At 37.1% G+C, this 20,903-nt stretch overlaps 2 protein-coding genes across 4 annotated transcripts; one reads left to right on the forward strand and one right to left on the reverse strand.

The window, feature by feature from the left end:
- Positions 1-4,607: 4,607 nt before the first annotated feature.
- Positions 4,608-11,591, forward strand: LOC104089390 (OVARIAN TUMOR DOMAIN-containing deubiquitinating enzyme 12-like). 3 transcript variants are annotated; one of them, XM_009594267.4, is made up of 12 exons: positions 4,608-4,793; positions 6,186-6,306; positions 6,391-6,776; positions 6,848-7,017; positions 7,156-7,229; positions 7,925-7,979; positions 8,635-8,709; positions 8,824-8,897; positions 8,989-9,037; positions 9,402-9,486; positions 10,708-10,764; positions 11,238-11,591. In XM_009594267.4, exons 3-12 carry the CDS (start codon positions 6,458-6,460, stop codon positions 11,297-11,299), a joined length of 1,020 nt encoding a protein of 339 aa, XP_009592562.1. In that variant the 5' UTR covers positions 4,608-4,793; positions 6,186-6,306; positions 6,391-6,457; the 3' UTR covers positions 11,300-11,591. The 3 variants fall into 3 exon arrangements, with proteins under 3 accessions (XP_009592562.1, XP_009592564.1, XP_009592563.1); XM_009594269.4 differs by lacking the exon at positions 11,238-11,591 and adding an exon at positions 10,900-11,162; XM_009594268.4 differs by lacking the exon at positions 6,186-6,306.
- A 1,019-nt stretch (positions 11,592-12,610) lies between these two features.
- On the reverse strand, positions 12,611-13,747 carry LOC104089391 (transcription factor TCP11). The gene has a single exon (XM_009594270.4). It carries the CDS (start codon positions 13,612-13,614, stop codon positions 12,982-12,984), a length of 633 nt encoding a protein of 210 aa, XP_009592565.1. The 5' UTR covers positions 13,615-13,747; the 3' UTR covers positions 12,611-12,981.
- Between the last annotated feature and the right edge of the window lie 7,156 nt (positions 13,748-20,903).

The following is a 20,903-nucleotide window of genomic DNA, read 5'->3' on the forward strand; positions in this document are numbered from 1 at the left end:
CTGAGGTTGTGAAGAGGGAGTACCTTCTTGATTCTGAGTGCCTGAGATCCCTTGACCCTGTAATCCTTCAGTAACTTGGCTCACATACTAATGGCCTTGATACATAGGCATAGGTTGCATTGACCTGTTATGAGAGACATGATTTGTGTGCAAAGGCACAACATGACTAGGTTCTATCATAGCATTGTACGCTCCAGCTCCCCCTTTCTTTTTAAACTTATAGTCTTGTGGATACCCTATGATTTTATAGCAGTTTTCTTTACTCTGGCCTTTCATTTTATAGAACTCATACTGGACATCGTAATTCATCCTAAACTTTGGATTGAAATTAGGCTTAGCACTATAGAGGACAGTAGAGTCATAGGCATTTATGTTTACATTAGGAGCAGATCCTAACACTCCAGCAGTGGCTGCTATAGTTCTCTGACTTTCATCACTCATGAGCATAACATAAGCTTGATTTACTGTTGGTAAGGGTTTCATCATAAGAATTTGACTACGAGATTGAGAGTAAGAGTCATTTAGGCCCATTAAAAATTGATACACCTTCTATTTACGTAAATGCACAATAAATTCTTTTGTCTTAACACAGTCACAGCCAGGAGTAGGTACTACAGACTCAGTCTCATCCCAAAGATCTTTGAGCTTCGAGTAGTAAACAGAGATAGATGCAATACCTTGATTTAGAGTGGCAATTTTCTTGTGCAAATTATAGCAACGTGTATCATTCACCTTGTCAAAACGTTCCTGCAGATCCATCCACACTACCTGTGCACTAGTAGCGTATGCAATGCCACTGATTAGTGCTGGAGCCACTGAATTCATCAACCATGACAGCACAATTGCATTGCACCTCTCCTATTGATACCAATACTTCTCACGAAACCGCTCCTTAGGCCACCTGCCATCAACAATCCCAAGCTTATTTCGACCAAGTAATGCAATTCGCATAGATCGATGCCATAGAGAGTAATCATCAATGTCGGTTAGCTGAAATGAGATCAAGGAGATTCCACTTGTATCGCCGGGTACAGAGGATGAGTGACTGCTACTGTCACTCATTCCTCAAATTCATCCTTTGATGATGTATGCGAAGCATTTTCAACAGTAGCATTTGGACTTTCATTCAACAAATCATCACCCGCCATTGTTGAGCAATTTTGAGTTGAAAAAACAGAAAAATTGAGATATTAGATCTGAACCAGAAATTCGATTAAGAAGAAATTGAGGATCGATATCTGAGCTTCAATTCCGAGCTCGAAGCTCTGATACCATGATGAAGTTTGGTGATTGATCACCTACAGAAACCCTAGCTAGAGGGAGAAGAGAAGGAGAGGAAGAAGAAGAGAAGAAGAAGAAGAAATATCTAAGAGAGAAATGAATGTAACAGTGGAAAAATTCTATTCCACTCACTCTGTATCTCTTACATGTACACATATATATACACGTGTGACTTCCCACTACTATAACAAACTAACTAACTTTCTCATTAACTCCCTAACTGACTTATCATACATAAATAAACTAAACCACCTCTCATAATCAGGTTACACCTTTCTCCTCAACAAATTCTACCTCTATACTTTTTATTTTTCATTCACTTCTTTTGTACTCATTTCCATGCTTGCATATGTCTTAAATTTTTTTATAGTTTTATAGGATAGCATAATCTTAGTTGCACATATTACAAATACATATCCTAACATACTTGGTTATTTTTTCTGTTCGGAAAATATAATTTTGACGGATGTTGATTATGTGTAATTTTTCTTTTTCAATTGGTGAGATTTAATGACAATCTTATTTTTGTGGTAGTATCCTAACATATTTGATTATTTTTTAGGTTCATGGGATATATTTACGCCTGAAATCTTGACGAATGATGGTCATGTGTAATCTTTCTTTTTTAATTGGTTATGTTTAATAACAATCTCACCTTTGTACTGACTGTGCATGTGTATTTATATAGAATAGTGTACTTTGCAAATTTATTCAGATGTTTGTTACAAAGACAAATTAGGAGAAGAAAAGGAGTTTATCTTGGTGATGGAGGAAACATAAGTTAGAGGGAGAAAAAGAAGAAAAGAAGGAAAGAGAAATAAAAGGGAAAAAAGGAAAGATAAATTCGGACATTTCTTTCTTCTTTGTACGGGATGTGTCAAAAATTTTGAATTTTTGTCTTCTTCTCCTTTTTCATATTTTTAATTTCCTCCCCTTTCCTTTTTTTTTTGATTTATCATAAACACAAGAAATTTTGAAAAAATACCAAAGAGGTGGAGCGGGTGTATATACATGTATGTGTGTGGGGTCGCATAATTTGGCATATTTATCGCTAAGAAACACATTTATAATTATCATTCCTTTTTCCCTTCAATTTTTCTCTTTTTTGGAAATAATTAATCGAATAAGATTTGTATGTACTATAATTTTTTAAATTAAAGAATTAAAATTATAAAGGATTTTTTATATTTATTAATTTATTTTTGAGACCGTGCGAAGCGCGACAAATTCACTAGTATATAAAATAAAATAAGGGAGCGACTTGTTTTTTTTTTTCCCGATCAAGTTCACATATACCTATTTTTGGATCGGCGTTATACTCGCATTGTACAAAAATTTATGAAATTTACCCTGTCGGATCTGAAATTTTTCTATCTCTTCAATACAACTTCAGAATTGGATTTGAAGTTCTTCTATCTTTCCAATACAACTTCAGAAAATCGAATCTTAAGTAGTTCTATCTCTTCAATGCAACTTCAGAATCGAATATAATGTTAATCTTCTATCTTTCCAATGCAACTTCAAAAAATCAGATCTTAAGTAATTCTATCTCTTTAATGCAACTTCATAAATCATATATTAGGTTTTTCTATCTTTCTAATGCAACTTAAAAAAAATCGAATTTTAAGTAGTTCTATCTCTTCAATGCAACTACATAAATAAGATCTTAAGTTCTGAAACATAAACTTATTTTTCGAACTTCAACAATTCAATCCACGCCCAAATAATTTCATATTTGAAACCAAATCCCAATCATTAAATTGTCAAAACAATAAATCTAACTAACTCATTTTGTAACTAAGAAGAAGAAGAAAAAATCATAAGCACAACCTATAGGTGTTTTGCAATTAATAATAATAAGAAAAAACCAAATGGCTCCTAGATATATGAGACATGAATAAGGAGAAAGAAGAAAGCAGCATCGAAGCTCTTCTGAATACAAAGAGCCAAAAAATTAAGTATCAGTTAAACTTAAAAAAGAAGAAAGTAAATACATATTAAATAGGGGTGACCAATTAGGACATCCCGTGAAAATTTTACATTTGATATACCGAATCCACTAACTCGTACGTGCTGGTAGACCCACTAAAAGGATGAACCGATTAAAGGGTGAAGTGGCCCCTAATTTTCACTAAGACGAAGTTAGAATTTGACTACATCTCGTGTAATTTACTCACTTCAAAATCTATTATTTATATTTATTATAAGTGATTTCTTTTAAGTAGATATACAATGTTAAAATTATTTTTTGATGTACTCATAGTTTATTTTAATAACCTCTTACCTTTCAATCTTGATTTTTCTCGGGTTTTTTGAATTCTTTTCCGATAAAATCTTCGTAGCACAAAATATATAACTTATGCTCCAAATATATCTTTAATCCTAATAAGATACAACTATATAAGATATTTTCCAAAAAAATAATACAAAATATGAGACGTATCATGGCATTTTCCTAAGATATTCAACAATAAAGATAATAAAATCACATAATATATATATTTCTATTAAAAAATCATATTAAAAATAAACATAATCTAAAAGTACTAAGTCATGCTAAAATAAGTAGACTAATAAGGGAGTATTAATTACATGACTAAATGCTAAAGAAATAATAAAAATAGGTTATGCATTTTTATCTAAATCCTCGCAACACTAAAAATAAATATCCAACACATTGTTATTTTTAGTATTGAATTGAATGTGTTTTGTTAGCATTAGTATTAATTTGATTTTGGTTTGGGCTTTTGTTAGCATTGTTTGAGTAACTAACATTTATGGCTATAATACTTATTGGAACATTCAAAAGTTCTATGTCCAAACTTGAAATAATACCTTAAAAGATAAAATTATGAAATTTTTTAAGAAATATTTATAAATTATATCACAATAATTAAATTTATGCATTAAATATATCTAAAATTTTTATACATGTAATGTCGAATTGGTTTGGTTTCGATTTGACTTTTTTTAGTTAAAATCAAAGCAAACCAGTTATGGTCAGATTTTTTTTTCAATACCAAACTAAATTAAATCGAACCATAATCGAATTTTTTTCCGATTTAATTCGAATTATCGGTTTGGTACGGTTTGTATTTCTTTTGTACAGAGGTAGTTCAAAGAAAGGCCGGTTTAAAGCAACGGTATCTTTCATCCTACTCAAAGGCCAAACCCATCCCCTCTATAAAGCTTTCCGTACACATCATACTCATAATACCAATAATTTCTTACATTCATGTATTTTACGTTTGAATAAAAACTTCTTAGACTTTTTAACTTACCTTTTTTCTTACTCTATATAAACAAAGTATAGTATTATTATATATGTTCTTTCCTCCTCCTTCCTTTTTCTTCCCCATAATAATTATCATCTTTTTCAGTGGTCATTTGGCCATTTTCTTCTGCTACTTCTTATTACATATACTAATACTGTACAAGACAGAGATATTTCGTACACAGAGAATATTATTCGTATAGCATATGAACAGAGTTGAAGTGGAATTGAATTAAAGGTCAGTTGTTGATTTTTTTCCCGATTAATTTGTGACTAATTTCAATATTCATGATTCTTTTTGTTCTTTTTTTGGCTTTGTTTTGTTTTCCAAGTTTGTGATTGTGTTTTTTTTTTTTTTTTTTTTTGGAATTGGTTTATGGTAAAGTTTGGAATTACTTGTGCAATAGGCAAAACGTGTTGATGGAATAATGGTTTACTGTATTTTTGTATTGGTCTCTGTTTGCAGTTTGTATGGTTTTCAGTTTATTCCGTTTTATATTTTGGGATTTTGGCGGGTACAGGGATTGGGGTTGATGAGTCTGTATTTTTTTTAATTTATAATAATTTAAAAATTAGTCTTTTTTAAAATATTTTTTTTGTATTAGTTGGTGATAAATGAAGAATTATACTGAAATTTAAGTTTCAGAACTAGGGATGGGTACTGGGGTGTATGAAATTCAGAACAAGAAAATGATGGGTGTTTTAGGGGTAAATTTCTCTGTACACTTTGATTTCACTTTACAACAACAACAACCACAACGTGGAATCCAACAAGTATGTTCTGGGAAGGATAGTGTGTACAGAGACCTTACCCCTACCTTGATAGGAGGGTGTGGAGGTCGAGAATTAGGATAAAAGGTTAGTAGGTAGTCGAGCGTGTCTTTTAGAAATACTAGAAATACTACTGGCACTTTGATCTCACTTTCTGGCTATTAAAGTGAATTGGGTATGTTTGGTAGAACCTAAAAATGTTTTAATGGAGAATATTTTTTTGTAAAACATTGTGTTTTTGGTTGTTGTTTTTATTTTTTTTAAACCAGCTTTTTGTTGGATATGAAAGTAGGTGATATTTAGTAATTGTACAAGGTGGTGGATAGGTATGCATATAGTATTCTGGTGATATTTTCAAAGTAATAAAGGTTGAAACAATGTCGAAATATTGATGAATCAAGTTATAGGGAGTAAGAGTTAGGATATTTGTGAAGAAAAATGACTTCTACCCGTAGGTGATAGAAGCCATTTTTCCCATTTTGGTAAAAGATTTATCTCTTTATGAAACGATTTTCTGTACTTCAAGGTGAGGAAATATTGGAAAATTATATCGTCAAGGTCATTGGCTTGCTGCTATTTTACTTGGCTTTCCATCTCTCTTGTCATCTCCCCTAACTTCTATGAGTCACCATCTACCAATTAACAGTGACACCGCTTACGAAGAATCCTGCGTACACCGCTGACTGTGTTAAGGTTTCCTAATTGAAGCAATTGACTGCCCTGTAGCTCAACACATTAAGCTGCATAACTTATAATGATTTATCTATTTGCTTTTTTTGTTTGGCTGCCTATCTTTCTCTTGGTCTATTAGGACCAGCACTACATGTCTTAATCCTACTTTCATGTTTAATTTGATTAGGTGGAAGTTATGATACATATGCATCACTGCGCATATTCAACTCTGACTATTCATTGCCAACAGCACTATCAGAACATTGCAGAATAATGTTGACAGATACTTCACATTACATAATATCATTGTAATATCCGTAGATTTTATATTATCTACCAATAGGTCTGAATAGTCTTATCATTCTTAGCTGAGCCCTTCATTAACTGGCCAGGTAGATATATTCAATTTAGAGGTGAGAAGAGATTCTTCATTTGGCAATTTTTCTGGAAGAGATAATTATGTGTGAGCCGGAATCTGAAGCTGCTCGTGGCGTTCTTAGTTTTCTCGATGTGGACCAACTTTTTAGTTCCAACTATTACGGTGATGGTAGAAAGCATGACGTTGAGATATGTCATGAACAATATGCCAGAGAAAACCACTATCACACATCATATTGCAATGTTGACAATGATGAGGCTATTGCTCATGTTCTACAAGAAGATTTGTCAGAGTTGTCCATCGCAGAAGATGCTGAATCTTCACATGCAGACGAGCAGTATTTGCAAGCCTCCACTGGTGTACAACATTGGCATACTCCTCCAAGAGAGTATTATGCTGGTACATTTCTTGTTTTCAATTCTGTGATGTTCCTTGAGTTTAAACATTTGCTAATTATATATGATTCACAGGGCATGACACCAGCCTAGAAGCTGATGATGTAGGGCCTTCAAGTTCTTGTTCGAGTCCTGGAGACAGATCATACGATGGAGAAGAGTATACCTACACATTGGAAATACAAGATGAATTTGAGCTTGATGGAGAAGTAGGGAAGAGAATAAACCAACTGAGTGCTGTTCCTGTAAGTGTAGTGTCTGTTAGTATATTGAGAACACTAATTCACTTTGTGTACGAGGACATGTGTGGTGCTTTGCACCTATGGCCATTTTCTTGAGGCTGCTTTAGTTTCTTATAACAATTTGTGTTATTAACCATGCAGCATGTTCCTAGAATAAATGGGGACATACCTTCAGTCGATGAAGCAACTTCTGATCATCAAAGGCTGCTAAATAGGTATCTCCTGATCCCTCCGACTTAGGTTTTCAAGTAGATAAAAATTGTGTATGAACAAGTTAATGACATATGATCTTATGATAGTGCTTTGCTTAATTCTCTCCAAATTCTGAGCACTTTTCAAGGTAATGAAATATAGCTTCACTGCGAGAAATGCCTACCTCTATTGTGATAGGGGTCCTGTGTCTCCAGAAACATTTCTTTATTTTTATTTTGTTAGGTTTTCTCTTTCTTTATTAACTCATTCTTTTACTGGTGGTTCTTACTGCCTGCTATTCGAAAAGTAACATCTGACCCCTCAAGCATTTTGAGAAAACGAGAATCAAATGGGAGAGATGGGAGCCGAGACAAGCACAGAAAATAATTGGTGTGGAATGAGCCAACTAGTATTTTGTGCTTTGTAAATAAACACTTATGAAGCACATTCCAATAGATACTATTAACCCTTTGTTTTCTTAAAGTCACAGGACAATGCATGTGGTTTTTCATTTTATTTTCTTTTGTTGTGTTTCTTTATTAGATTTTGTGCCACCTAAGCTTCCTATGAAGTTGATATTGTTGTGTTTTTTATTAGGTTTTGTGCCACCTAAGTTTCCTGTGAAGTTGATATTTTTGCCAATGCAATTGAATGGTAATATTATTGCTGCAAGTTATTCTTTGCTAAGGATCCCATGCTATGGTTTTTCTTGCTTCAGATTGCAATTATTTGACTTGGTGGAGCACAAAGTGCAAGGAGATGGCAACTGCCAGGTTACTGTATTACTTGGTTGATTTGTCTTGCAGTAATGATATCAAACTGTCTAGAGACGCTCATGATTTGATTTCTAGTGAAAGAAAAAAATTGTTTTCCCTTTCCTTAAACTACTTGTAGCATAATTTTTAACCATAAACAAAAGAAGGATCCCCAATTCTTTAAGTTTGTCTCATGAAAAATCTCAGTATATCAAGGTGCTAGGTGGTATGGAGGTCTTACTCTCTGGTTCAAAGAAGAAAGGGAATGAAAAACAAAAAACATAATGTTTGATGACGGTTTATCAGTATTCCTTACTTTGGAATTAACTCTTTGGCTCTGATAGAAACTTGTTGTTGGTGTTTGTGACAGTGAAATGGTGAATGAAGTGGTTCATAATAGGATTTTTAAAAAAATTGGAATATGAAACTCAAGTGACGTATTGTCAGGCTGCTTGCCATTCCAACTTTATTAAAAATATTTGTGGATTTTTAGTAGTTTGACAAAAGGATAATTCAATTTTTTTCTCAACTCTTTAGTTTTATGGGGTATGGGAACTTTGCCTATTTTTCCCAAGTGGATTAGGCTTCGCCTCCGATTCTAAGTTTGTTGAAATAAGGTTCCATCCTATTTCTTTCTAATGCACATCTATTCACATGTCCTCTTTTGTTCCAGTTCCGTGCTTTATCAGATCAATTCTATCGTACACCAGAGCACCACAAATTTGTCAGACAGCAAGTAGTCAGCCAGGTGCTTGTCTAAGTGAATAAGATAATCTTCTTTATGATATTTCGATTTCATTTTTGAATTATTTCACATACATTTTAGCTGAGTATGTTTTTTAAAATCATTTTGTCTTGTCAGTTTCAACATCATCCGGAGATGTATGAGGGATATGTCCCAATGGAGTATGGAGAGTACTTGACGAGGATGTCCAAGTAATTCTCAGACCTTTGTTTCTCCATTTTGAAATTCTGCATTATCTTTTCTCCTTTAAATCAACATCTGCTTATATATTGGTTGAACCAGGAGTGGGGAATGGGGCGATCATGTTACGTTGCAGGCTGCTGCTGACTCGGTATTGATTATTCCCCTTATTTGCTTCCTTGGTTTTTTCTCTCCATTTGATTACTTTGGTTTACTTTTTAACCTTGGAATATAAGAAGCTTAAGCTATTGTTGGCCAGACCATAATTTGGATGTCCTGGTATAGTGCCTCCATTGGGTGCTTTACTAGCTTTTGTTAATTCATGTGCCTCTATTTTGCTATTTCTTTCTTTCACTCTCCATTTTGAGTGGTTATGATGCATTTTTTATTTATTGTATATGCGCAGCTCCTTTTATGAAGATTTTATTTGTGATGATGCTAGACTAGGATGCATTGGTTTGTGAATGAACCTACTTGTGTTGCACATTGATTTTGTCTTTTTGTCTTGTGGGCAGTATGGTGTGAAAATTCTTGTTATAACGTCATTCAAGGATACATGTTACATCGAGATTCTTCCGAAGAATCAGAAGTCAAACAGAGGTAGGCTAGTTCTCAAACTTTGAATTGCTTTTACCTTTCTGTAATATCCTCTACTTCACAAAATGCGATTGAACAAGTTTTTATTACAAAAATATTTGGAAGTGGGAGTGACATAGATCCTATTTCTCAATTTCCATGTGTCTCAAATAAAAAGTCACGAGTTGCCTAATGCTGTACGTATTTCCAGTTTGCGGTTAAAGATGCTTTCCTCAGCTGTAATTCCACTAACTGAGAAACCATTATCGAGTTCTTATGTCGTTCTATTGATACTTTCTGCAATGCAGTTTTAGACTTTTAGCCAAAACCACAACATTTTTCAGGACCAAATTCAACAATTCAAAAAGGGGAGATAGTATGATAATTCGTAACCACCAAATTAGTACTCCCCCATTGGCGTTTCAGACGACACAGGCTACACATGGAGATGAAGCAGATAATTTGATTATGCATATTGTAGTAATAGTAGTAAATTAAATTATAGAAGTAGCTGGTACCAGAGCAACCTGATTTACTGGATGAATTTGATTCTTGAAATTTGTGCCAACTATGGAAAAGTTAGTACGATCTTTGTATCAAACTTTTTCAGAAGTCCAAAATCAGATAACGACTCTGATAAAGTAGGACCACTGGAGTTAAAGAGACAACATAAGTTTATTACATGAGTCGTGAAGAATGCAAATAGTACTTTTGATCTTTGGACTGTAAAGTTAGTACCTCGGCCTGCCTTGACCAAAAAATTGCGCAAGGGGAAGGAGGGATGAATGGATGACTATGAACCCTTAAGGACAATCTTAAGCAAATTCGATCTTGCGTTTCATGAAAAGGAGATTTTGATTTTTGAAGAGTCGCCCGTTTTAGCTCTTTTGAAATCTAAATTCCATCTCATAACATGGATGCTTTGACATTCACATTCTCCTTTTAGAGACCGGAATTTGTCTGTTTTAACATATTGAATGATTATGAGACAGTTGTAAGTTTAATGAATGGGGGCAAGCTTTATATTGGTTATGTATGCATGTCATTTATTCTATGCCATTGTATCATACCTATACTATGAAGCCAAGTGTGGGCAAGCAAATCTTGAGATTGCTTGGAAGAGAAATTAAAGTATGAATGCAATTTCTTTGTGCATGTGCACTTTGTAAGAGCGGTGTTTTGAAGTCTTGATATTCATTCGCTCACACCAATTTAATTGTTTCTCTTATTTTTCTCTTCTTGCAGTCATATACTTGAGTTTCTGGGCAGAGGTGCACTACAACTCAATCTATCCTCAAGGAGGTAGTTGCTTGTACTTTTATGTCCCGTTTCTGTTTAGTTTGTCTTAGCATGGACATCCCCCCCCGGGGGGGGGGGGGGGTTACCATGGGCATTACGGAATAACACTTTTTGTTTATCACATGCTTATGGACAAAGCGATGAACATTGAGAGTTGACCGGAAGTTTGCTGCTCTTGCTTCATTTAGATTTCTATCCTCACAAGGTAGGGGGTAAGGGGTATGTGTACACAGTGGTGGACGCACGTGGTGGCAAGCATCAAAAACTAATACTGTATATATGTATAAATTAGGATTAAAGCTGCGTAAATTTTGTTTAAATATTTTATTTGAACCCACTTGACAACTACTATTTTACGACTAAAGTTATATACTTCTAAGATTGAACCCGCTTGCACAAAATCCTGGGTCCGCCACCGGCGTACACACTACCCTTATCATATTATTCTAATACTGTAGTTTGATGCTCCATTCCAGACTTCCTGCCATTTGACTTTAAGAAGAAGAAGAAGAAGTGGAGTTTCTGGAATAAGCATTAACAGTTCTGGACCTATTCAAAGGCACACGCTTATATACAACAGCATCATTCTGGAGTCGGTACACAGCTTCTGATGCAAGACTTACATTTCATTCTTTTCTTCTTTGATAAACAATACTTACTTTTCATTCTTATAATAATTGTTCGCGTAATTATTACAGTATAGCATCAGTGGCAGAGCCACCTTATAGGAAGGGGTGTCAATGACACCCTTTGCGGAAAAAATAGATTGTGTACGTAGATAAAAATAAATAAATTTATATGTATGTATGCTATGTATTGACTCCCCTGAATTTTCCGGTATATTTACTTTTATATATTTTGATACCCGTCAAATAAAACTTCTGGCTCCGCCATTATATAGCATAGTCAATAGCTCTATCAGTTGCATAATAAGATCATATTGTTGTATCGATATATTGTTTATGTCCAAACATTGTGCTCCACATGCACATCTCTCCAATTAGTACAATGGTCTACACAAAATCTCATACACGAAAACCTTGATGATTTTCCTGTAATTCTTGTTTTATTGGGTCTTATGGTTTGTTCAGGGAAAGGGGTAACTGGTAAAGTTGTTGCCATGTGATCAGGGGTTCGAGCCGTGGAAACAGTTTCTTGTAGAAATGCAGGTTAAGGCTGCATAGGATAGACCTTGTGGTCATGCCCTTCCCCGAACCCCGCGCATAGCGAGAGCTTAGTGCACCAGACTGCTCTTTTTTTATAGTTTGTTCAGCTGTCATCCTATGAGCACTAGTGAAAATTTCTTACCAGGATAAAGATATGCAGCAAAATCCAATTGGGGTGGTAAATAATTTAGTATTGTTAGTAACTTAAACAGTGAGCATATATTGAGAGCTTATAATTCATGAGTATAAAAACTAAGATAAATGAATATATAAGCTAGTTTCAACTTTTTCAAGCTTATGAGAATGGATACTACAACAATAACAATGCCTACGTTCTAAACAAAGATGGAAATGAGAAAGGATACAATTTACCCGAAATTCCCTGCCGGGCAGGTATGTAATTGGGAAGTGTAGATTCCTATGTGCTAACTTAGGGTACAAGGGATAATTAATCCCGAAATTAAATTCAAGATTTATTCCACGTTTGATTAGGATAAAATTACAGTATAATTAATTTCAAGATTAATTATTCCGAGATTATAATATTATTTTTATCCCTATGAGAGGATGGGATAATAATTCCGAAAAAACTAATCTTAGAATAATTAATCTTATGATAACTTGTTTCCAGCCAAACGACCATTTAAGGTGTTTGGAACTACTGTATAATTATTAGACTAAAATTCATTAAAATTCAATTATTTAAAAAATAATAGAAACTGTTTTACCTAATGTGAAACATAGGAAGTATTCAAAACCAGCTACATAATGTAACATCTTCCTTAGCCATAGCCACTACTAATTTACAAAAAACAAAAAGTTACTAATGGAATATATATTTGAAATTAACATCCTTTACCCTTGAATTAACCTTTTTTATACCAAAATCTCCAAAAATATTAACCTCCCTTTGATTAATTTTACCAAAACCCCAAAAAATTGACCCTCCTTTAATCCTTTCCAATCTTTTGGATATAGCAAAAAAGGACCTTAAGTCTAGAAACTAACACATTGACCCCCCTTCCCCACAAAAAAAGCTGCCAGGACTCAATATCTACTTGTTCTCATCCTCACCGGCGAATTTTTTCTCGCCGTCATCGGCCGTCACCGGCTGCAGAAGCAACGCCGTGAACGGCATGTGTCGATACTCATTACCAGAAAATTCCAACGCCGGTTGGTACAAGTCGAGCCGGCAACTCGGCGGCGGCGAGGTCATCGAGAAGATTCCGCCGCTCACCGGAAAACCAGAAACCGACTGAGCACGGCTTACCGGAGCCAAAATCGACGGCGGTGACTTGGACAAGGGTACACTCTCCGCCGTCGTGATGACATGCCCCGACGGGACCGTGCCGCTGCCGGTGGACGCAATAATTGCCGGCTCCGCGTGGCGGAGCAGCCACTCGATGGTCTCTCCATCGGTCCGGTGACCTAGTTCCTTCGTCAGCTGAAAAACACGCGCCGCGCATAACGCTGGCATCCTCACGCGCCTCCCTCTGCCGTTGACCTTCGTGTGCCTGTCTTTGTTTGAAGAAGTAGTACTCCTAGTAGATAAAGAATGCATCTTTTTGGGACCCACCACAAGGGCATTTTTGTCATTTGACACTGCGTTAGCGCCACCACTTCCAGCGACGGCAACAGCGCCGGTGGATGGGGTGAAGTTGTGGTGAAGGACAATTTCTGAACCCATTATTATTAGGGGTTTTTTTGAGTGAGGGAAAATGGAGGGAGTAGTACTTTGAGCTTTACGGATGATTTTTGATGACCCCACGAACAAAAAGGGAAAGAGTTTGGGGCAGTTTTTATAGTGGGGTGAGGGGATAAAGAGGGGGGAAAAGCATTAAATGTGAAGTGAGATTGTTTTGGTAGGTTTGTGGATTACTGACAATCTGTATCTTCTCGGTAACTGTGTGGGCTTTGGGCCTGTTTTAGAAGATTTCTGGCTCCATAACAGGGTAAAATTTTAATTACCCCAACACCTTGAAAATGGATATCATAATTTTTTGATCTCGCTTTAAAAATGTTGGGGCGGTAATTGTTAACTTTAAGTTCTGTCCATGGCATAAGCGGAATAAAAAAATCAGTTGATGGTGGTACAAATAAGGGCAACATATGTTAAACTTTGAAGTTTTGTTCATGAAATAAGCAGAGGCCAAAATATTAATAGTGGCACGAAGGCTTCTTATTTGTGCAAATCACCCAAATCTTATTATGCTCTTGTCGGCCCCAACAAGAAAGTCAATATCTTTTTTTTTATTTCGTACCACTCAAAGTAAGATATACTTCGTCTGTTTCAATTTATGTGAACTCATTTGACTATTGTGCATTGAGTTTAAGAAAAGAGAGAAGACTTTCGAACTTGTGGTTAGAATGAGGCACATATATTTTGTGTGGCTATAAATTATTACATAAAAGCAAATTATTTCCAAATAAGGGAAGAGATCATTCTTTTTAGCACGAATTATAAATTGAAAGGGAGGGAGTATAAGTTGAAACGAACGAAGTAATATAATTTTTAAATTTTTGATCTAAAACGAAACACGAAATATTTTTAAGGTTGGTTATAAATGATCATATTAAGAGTCAAATAAAATTATTTTTTAATATAGAAATATGTAACTCATTTTGAATCACGTAAAAAAGGAAAATATGCCATAAAATAGGATAAAGAAATATGTCATAAAATAGGATAAAGAGAGTATTATTACAAATTTGAAAATTATAGTTAAACTAAAAGTTGTTTCTTTGATAGCAGTAGTTCTCTCTTTTAAGAACCGACAGAGGTAAAATAGATTAGCAGTATTTTCTTAAGTGGAAGTGGATTAACTAAAACCATGGTTGGTTTAAGAGAACTTCGACAGTTATTTTGGTAAAAAATGTAGGTTTTGTTATGTTTGATGAACTTGACTTGATAAAAGCTATTTCCATTTATCAGAATAAAATGGAGGGCAAATATCACTTTTAGCCGGCGACAAAAATTATTTATATTCAGTAATCGTAAAACTGTCTAAAATTTATATATATATATATATATTATTTTGAGAGTGACTATACAATATTATTTTATCTAAAATGAATGAACAACTTTCAAAGTTTCAAATAAGTAATTCCATTGTTGGAGTCGACGAGGTTACATCTGACCAACTCGGAGGATAAACTATTTTTGGCATTTGGATTTTGTTTAACCTTAAAATTGGATAACAATTAAACTTATAATGTGGATTTAAGGATATGTGATTTCACTTAATACCAATTAAAATATATGAAGATTAATGATAGAATTATACAATAAAGTAAATCAAATCAGTATTTGAGTAGAACTCAACCCTTGAGTTAGAGTATCCTCGAACTGATTGATACAAGGACGATAAAAGAATAATAAGCTGAAGAACAAGAGTGTGAGCGAGAAAGAAAATTATATTTTTTTTTTATCTGTTATTCTACAGATGGTTAGAACCATTCCCCCTTTATATAGTAGAGGAATTCTATATATGGTACAACTCTAATTACAGAAGAAAATCCCATGATTAACTAAACAATTGTTCTTGATTCGATCCATTCCGAGATTTCCGCCATGATCTTCGACTAGTCGTGTATATCTCATTTTTTCGTTATTTACGCTATCTTCGGTATTGCTCGATGCCTGTCTCGTTTGGTCTCAATTGTTGTCGGCCTCGATCTTGGCAAGTGCCTCGAATCTTGATCTCGGTACCTTGTCTCTGTGCCTCGATTCGATCCACTTCGGAGTCGTCCTTCGATGCAAACTCCCGGTCTCGGTCAAACAGTAAAATCGGGTGGGGCCGGTTTTAACCGTATACAGATAGTCTCCTCGTTTTTTTGGAGTGTAATGACAAGAAACGAATTGAGCCTTCGATTTTCTACCTCGACCTGTCATGACGTCATCCTTGTGACGTAAGCGACGGAAGTGACTGAAACGTCCCGTCTGTACAGTTTTCTAGGCATTAAATGCGCGTCAGTCGATGGTCGGCCACTGCCAATATTGAACCGTCGTTGTGAAATTTATAAATAGTCCCTCTCTCCACCATTTCAAACTTTTACTTTCAGATTCTTAATCTTCAAAGCTTTTTATATCTTCTAACTTCTTCATCTGCAAAATCCACAATTTTCACTGCTACCATCTTCTCAAAACACCAAATATTATCATCTTGATCTACTTTTAACTTCAAATCCATACAAAAATGGAAAAAACATCAAAGATTGTTCCTCAAAAGGAAAACGCTTCTTCATCGCGGTCTGCCGGCGACAAAACATCGGTGGAGCCACGACCTGAAGAGTGTATTCCCGGGGGGTGTGTTATCACTTCTAACTTCAAAACCGATAAAGCCTCATCGATTCCTGATCGATGCGAGCCACTGTCGAGGTATATATGCTCGATAACTGAAGGGTACCTTAAGCAGGTAAGGAAAGACTGCAACTGGAAAGGCAAAGAAGTGGTGATACCGACCCTGAAAGAAGACATTACCACCCATGTGGAATGGTTTTTAAGTGTTTACACTTACCCTTTCACACTTGGCCCCCTCGACCCCGTCGTCGTTGATTTTTGTCGTCAGTACCAAATAACCTTAGGCCAAATCCATCCTTCTTTTTGGCGAATTGTTATTCTGCTCCGATTCTTCGTGAGCAAAGTCGAGGGGATGTCTTTCACCCTCGACCACCTCATTAGGTTATACAGCCCCCGCCTTTATCGAGGCGGGTTAATATAACTCCAACGCCGGGCCACCAAAGTGCTATTCTCGAGCATAGACGAGGATAAGGATCGAGGCTGAATGGGCCGGTTCGTTCGAGTGAGGACTTCCGAACTAATCCCGGTCGAGAAGATGCCATTTTCTGAGAAATGGAATATGAAGCATTAGTATAATCCCACTGTTAGTTCTTATTTATTGTTTTGCCCATTTGCTTTTTTTTATCGATATCCTTTTCGGTGATGTAACGGTCGCTTGGATGCCCGGTGCAATTCCTAACCTCAAGAGCTGGGTTCGGGACCTGGCCTAGACCTCTACGTATGCTTAGCGCTCATGGCGCGATTTATCAAAGGGCCAGTGGGAGGCCAAATCTCATGGTAAGCCCCCTTTCTCATGTCTTTGATGATTCGATCAAAATATCTTTTTTATACTTAACCAATTTTCTTGCGTATGGGCCTGGGTAAAGATGCGGTCATGAGGCCCCTGTCTGGTGAGGAAAAGACTTCGGCCCTGGTTTCAAAACCGGCGAAGGACAACAAGATAAAAAGGGCCTCGGCTTCCGAAGACCCAGAACTCAAGATAAGAATGGCTCGTAAGCCGAGGAAGAACATCATCCCTCTGACCGAAGAATCTGTTCAGCGTCTAAGGGATGAAGATGAAGAAGAAGAAGAAGAAAATTATGGCTCCATATTGGTGGCCCGAGTAAAGAAAAACATCGATGCCCCAAAGACAGCTGGATCGATGGTGGTTGACGAGGCTCCGCCTCGAACTGAGGGGGTATCGGAGAAGGACTCGGACAAAGTCCCCGAGTCGTTGGAGATCGAGGATGCCTCCTACCGAAGTGAACAAACGGTGGGTATATCTGAAGGGACCGTCCCTGAAGCTCTTCGAACTGAGGAGAACGCCCCAAGTGACTCGCTTGGGGCAATAGTAATCGGAGACTCGCCCACTCTCCCTGCTTTTTCCGAAGGGGCGATTCAGGAAGCACGAGCTTTGGGGACCCTCGAGGTAGATGGAGCTCATGAGGGAGAGGACCCCTTCCGTGATTTGTTTACAGGTATCGAGGATGTTGTCGGCCCGAGTGATGCATCGGGTCTTTTCTTCGAGGCTCAATGAGCCCTGAATCGGGTAAGTCTCGATTCCCTTTATTGATGTCATATTCTTCCATTTTCTGCCTAACTTTTTCTTTTTCATATAGTCTTTAGCTCTTCATCATGAGGCGTTTTCCAAGTCTCGGTCAGAGCTGAGCCGATGTAAGGCTGACTTCCGAGGGCTTTCGGAGGAGAGAAATGCCTTCAAACTTCTTAGTGGGCAGAAAGAGGAAGAGATCAAAGATCCTCGAGCCGAGTTGGCCAAGGCTCACCAAGATCAGACAAATCTGATCGAGCAGGTAATGAAAATCTTAAAAGCTCATGGGCTCGATTCGGGAATTGTGGCTAACATTTCAATCTCACAGCTGCAGCAGAAGATCGAAAGGATCGAGCAGTTCCGTGGGGAGGTTGACATGATAAAGGCAGAGTCCCTAGGGTGGAAAGAAGGCATGGACCGCTTTACTGCAGAAAAAGAGACTGCTCGAGCCCAATTATCAGCAGTTGAAAGTCAACTGCAAGGCATGAAGGAGAAGAGCTCGGCTCAAGCAAGGAAAATAAAGGAGCTCGAGGCTCATTTGGCTTTCGAACTTGCCAAGGCCAAATCTGAAGCCGAAAATGCAAAGGCCAAGGCGGATGCGATCGTGGCCGTCTATCGGGCTGATGCTGAAGCCGATCAAGTCCGAGCGAGAGAGGCATCTGAGACCACTCAAACTCGAGCATATTGGATTGCTGAACTCGCCAAATGCCAATCTCGGAGGGAAGCCCTTAAGGAGATTCACGCTCGAGGTTTCGATCTTACCGACGAGATAGCAAAGGCTAGAGAGCATGAAGCCAAAGTTGGAGTGCTGGCCACTTTCGATGATGATGATGATGATGGCAGCAAGAGCGGGTCCGAGAATGGGGAGGACCTCGATGTAGAAGAAGTTGCCCCTGGAGGAGATCAGGAACCTTAGGATTTTTCACTTTTGATCTTTTTTATAGGATCCTGATCGGACCTTGTAAATTTTCATATATATAAAGATCTTTTTTCTTTCCAACTTTCTTTATTTCTTTTATGTCTTGTGAAAGTTTTGTTCATAAGTTCGAGGCTTAGGCATTTTGATCGAAACCAGACTAGTGTAGTTTTTATAATCGAGTGAGTACTTGCTCGAACTCGGAATAGGGTGACCCTTAGGTTTTAATTGAGTGAGGATGATTTCTTCGAACTCAAAAATAAACTGGCCCTTTAGGCTCTTGAATTAGGTCGATATGGCCATGGCAAAAGAATGGCTTTCTCCCTTTTTCGGTTTGAAAAGTTTATCGTTTAATCATATAAATTTTGTCGTGCCTTAACACGAAATAAAGGATTTGCTCGAGAATTCGAACGGTTCCGTACCCATTAGGATTTTCAAGGGTCGATATTATCGAGGCCCTTTGTTTCATAATGCCTTAGCATAGAATAAAGGATTTCTTCGAGAGTTCAAACGCCTTTGTATCCATTAAGGTTTTCGAGGGTCAATATTATCGAGACCCTAAGAAATTTAGCCGAGGGTTTCCTTATTTAACTGGCTTGTGAAAATATTAGAAGGCCTGTTTAATAACGGAAATCAGACGTCTCCGAACCGTGTTGATTTGGTTGTAGCCTTTTAACTTGGGATTCGCCTTTTGGGCTTGTTCCCCTGTTAGTTCGAAGTATCAATCCCCGAGTGGGGTGGCCGTGGCCTATAAAATCTAGGATTGCCTTTTTAAGGTCTTACGATCTCGAGGTTTAGTGAATTGATCGTGTCGATTTTTTGGGTGACAGTCCCCGAGTATCGGGTAAATTATTTGAACTTCAGTTGTGATCGGCCCTTGAGTCAGTTTCCACCATAGATCATGTATGAAATTGTAAAGTATAAATTTTTCTAAAGCATGGAGCATCTGTTAAGGAAAAAATACTTCTTCCAATAGATTATACATGCGTACATGTTTTTCTATTCAGGGCTCGAGTAATCTGCATGGACACGCTTCATTTGACCGTTTGGTCCTCTACAAAATTTACCTATCGACACGAAGTATTTTTCTTGTAGCTATCCGAGGGTGATTCCCCCCAGTATTCGAGGTTGATTATAAAGGAGCCTCGGATACTATTGAATTGCTCTAAGTTAGCACGAACAATGGTTGTCTCGTTAAAAACCTTGTCGAAAAAACCCATTTGGGACAAAAACCGGCCGAAGAGAAAAAGAGTGCAACGCGTGCTTTCAGACCTAAGGACTTCATGTTGAAGGATGCTCTGATGTCTCCGATAGAACGCCTATAATTGGTTAGCATAAAATTTTAATGAAAATGGAGAAGGTCATACCTTAGCAATAATATCGTTTGAGGAGAGACACGTTCCAATTATTTGACAATTGTTCGTCGTTCATCGTTCCGAGTTTGTAAGATCATTTTCTGACGATATCGAGGATCTGATACGGTCCCTCCCCATTTGGGCCGAGTTTTCCTTCGTTTGGGTCTCGAGTATTGAGGGTGACTTTTCTCAGTACTAAGTCCCCGGTTCTAAAATGTAAAAAATTGGCTCTTCGATTGTAGTACCTTTTGATCTGTTGCTTCTGTGCGGCCATTCGAACGAGGGCGCTTTCCTGTTTTTCATCTAGCAATTCGAGACTTGTATTCATAGCCTCATGATTTGACTCTTCCGTTGCATATCGAAATCTGATGCTAGATTCCTCGACTTCGACCGGGATTAGAGCTTCGATGCCATATACTAAAGAGAATGGTGTTGACCCCATACTGGATTTTGACGTTGTTCGATACGCCCAAAGGACCTCGGGCAACATTTCTCTCTATTTTCCCTTAGCTTCGTTCAACCTTTTCTTTAGATTTTGAATGATGGTTTTGTTTGTTGATTCTGCCTGTCTGTTCCCTCTGGGGTGATATGGTGTTGACAAGATCCTTTTTATTTTGTGGTCTTCAAGAAACTTTGTTACTTTTCTGTCGATGAATTGTTTTCCATTGTCGCATACTATCTCGGCAGGCATTCCGAATCGACATATAATGTGGTCCCAGATGAAGTCGATAACTTCTTTTTTCCCTGACGTTTTCGAAGGCCTGTGCTTCAACCCATTTAGAGAAATAGTCAGTCATAAATAAAATGAATTTAGCTTTACCTGGGGTCGATGGTAGAGGGTCGACGATATCCATTCCCTATTTCATGAATGGCCATG

The sequence above is a fragment of the Nicotiana tomentosiformis genome, chromosome 7 (assembly GCF_000390325.3).
Source record: "Nicotiana tomentosiformis chromosome 7, ASM39032v3, whole genome shotgun sequence".
NCBI lineage: Eukaryota > Viridiplantae > Streptophyta > Magnoliopsida > Solanales > Solanaceae > Nicotiana > Nicotiana tomentosiformis.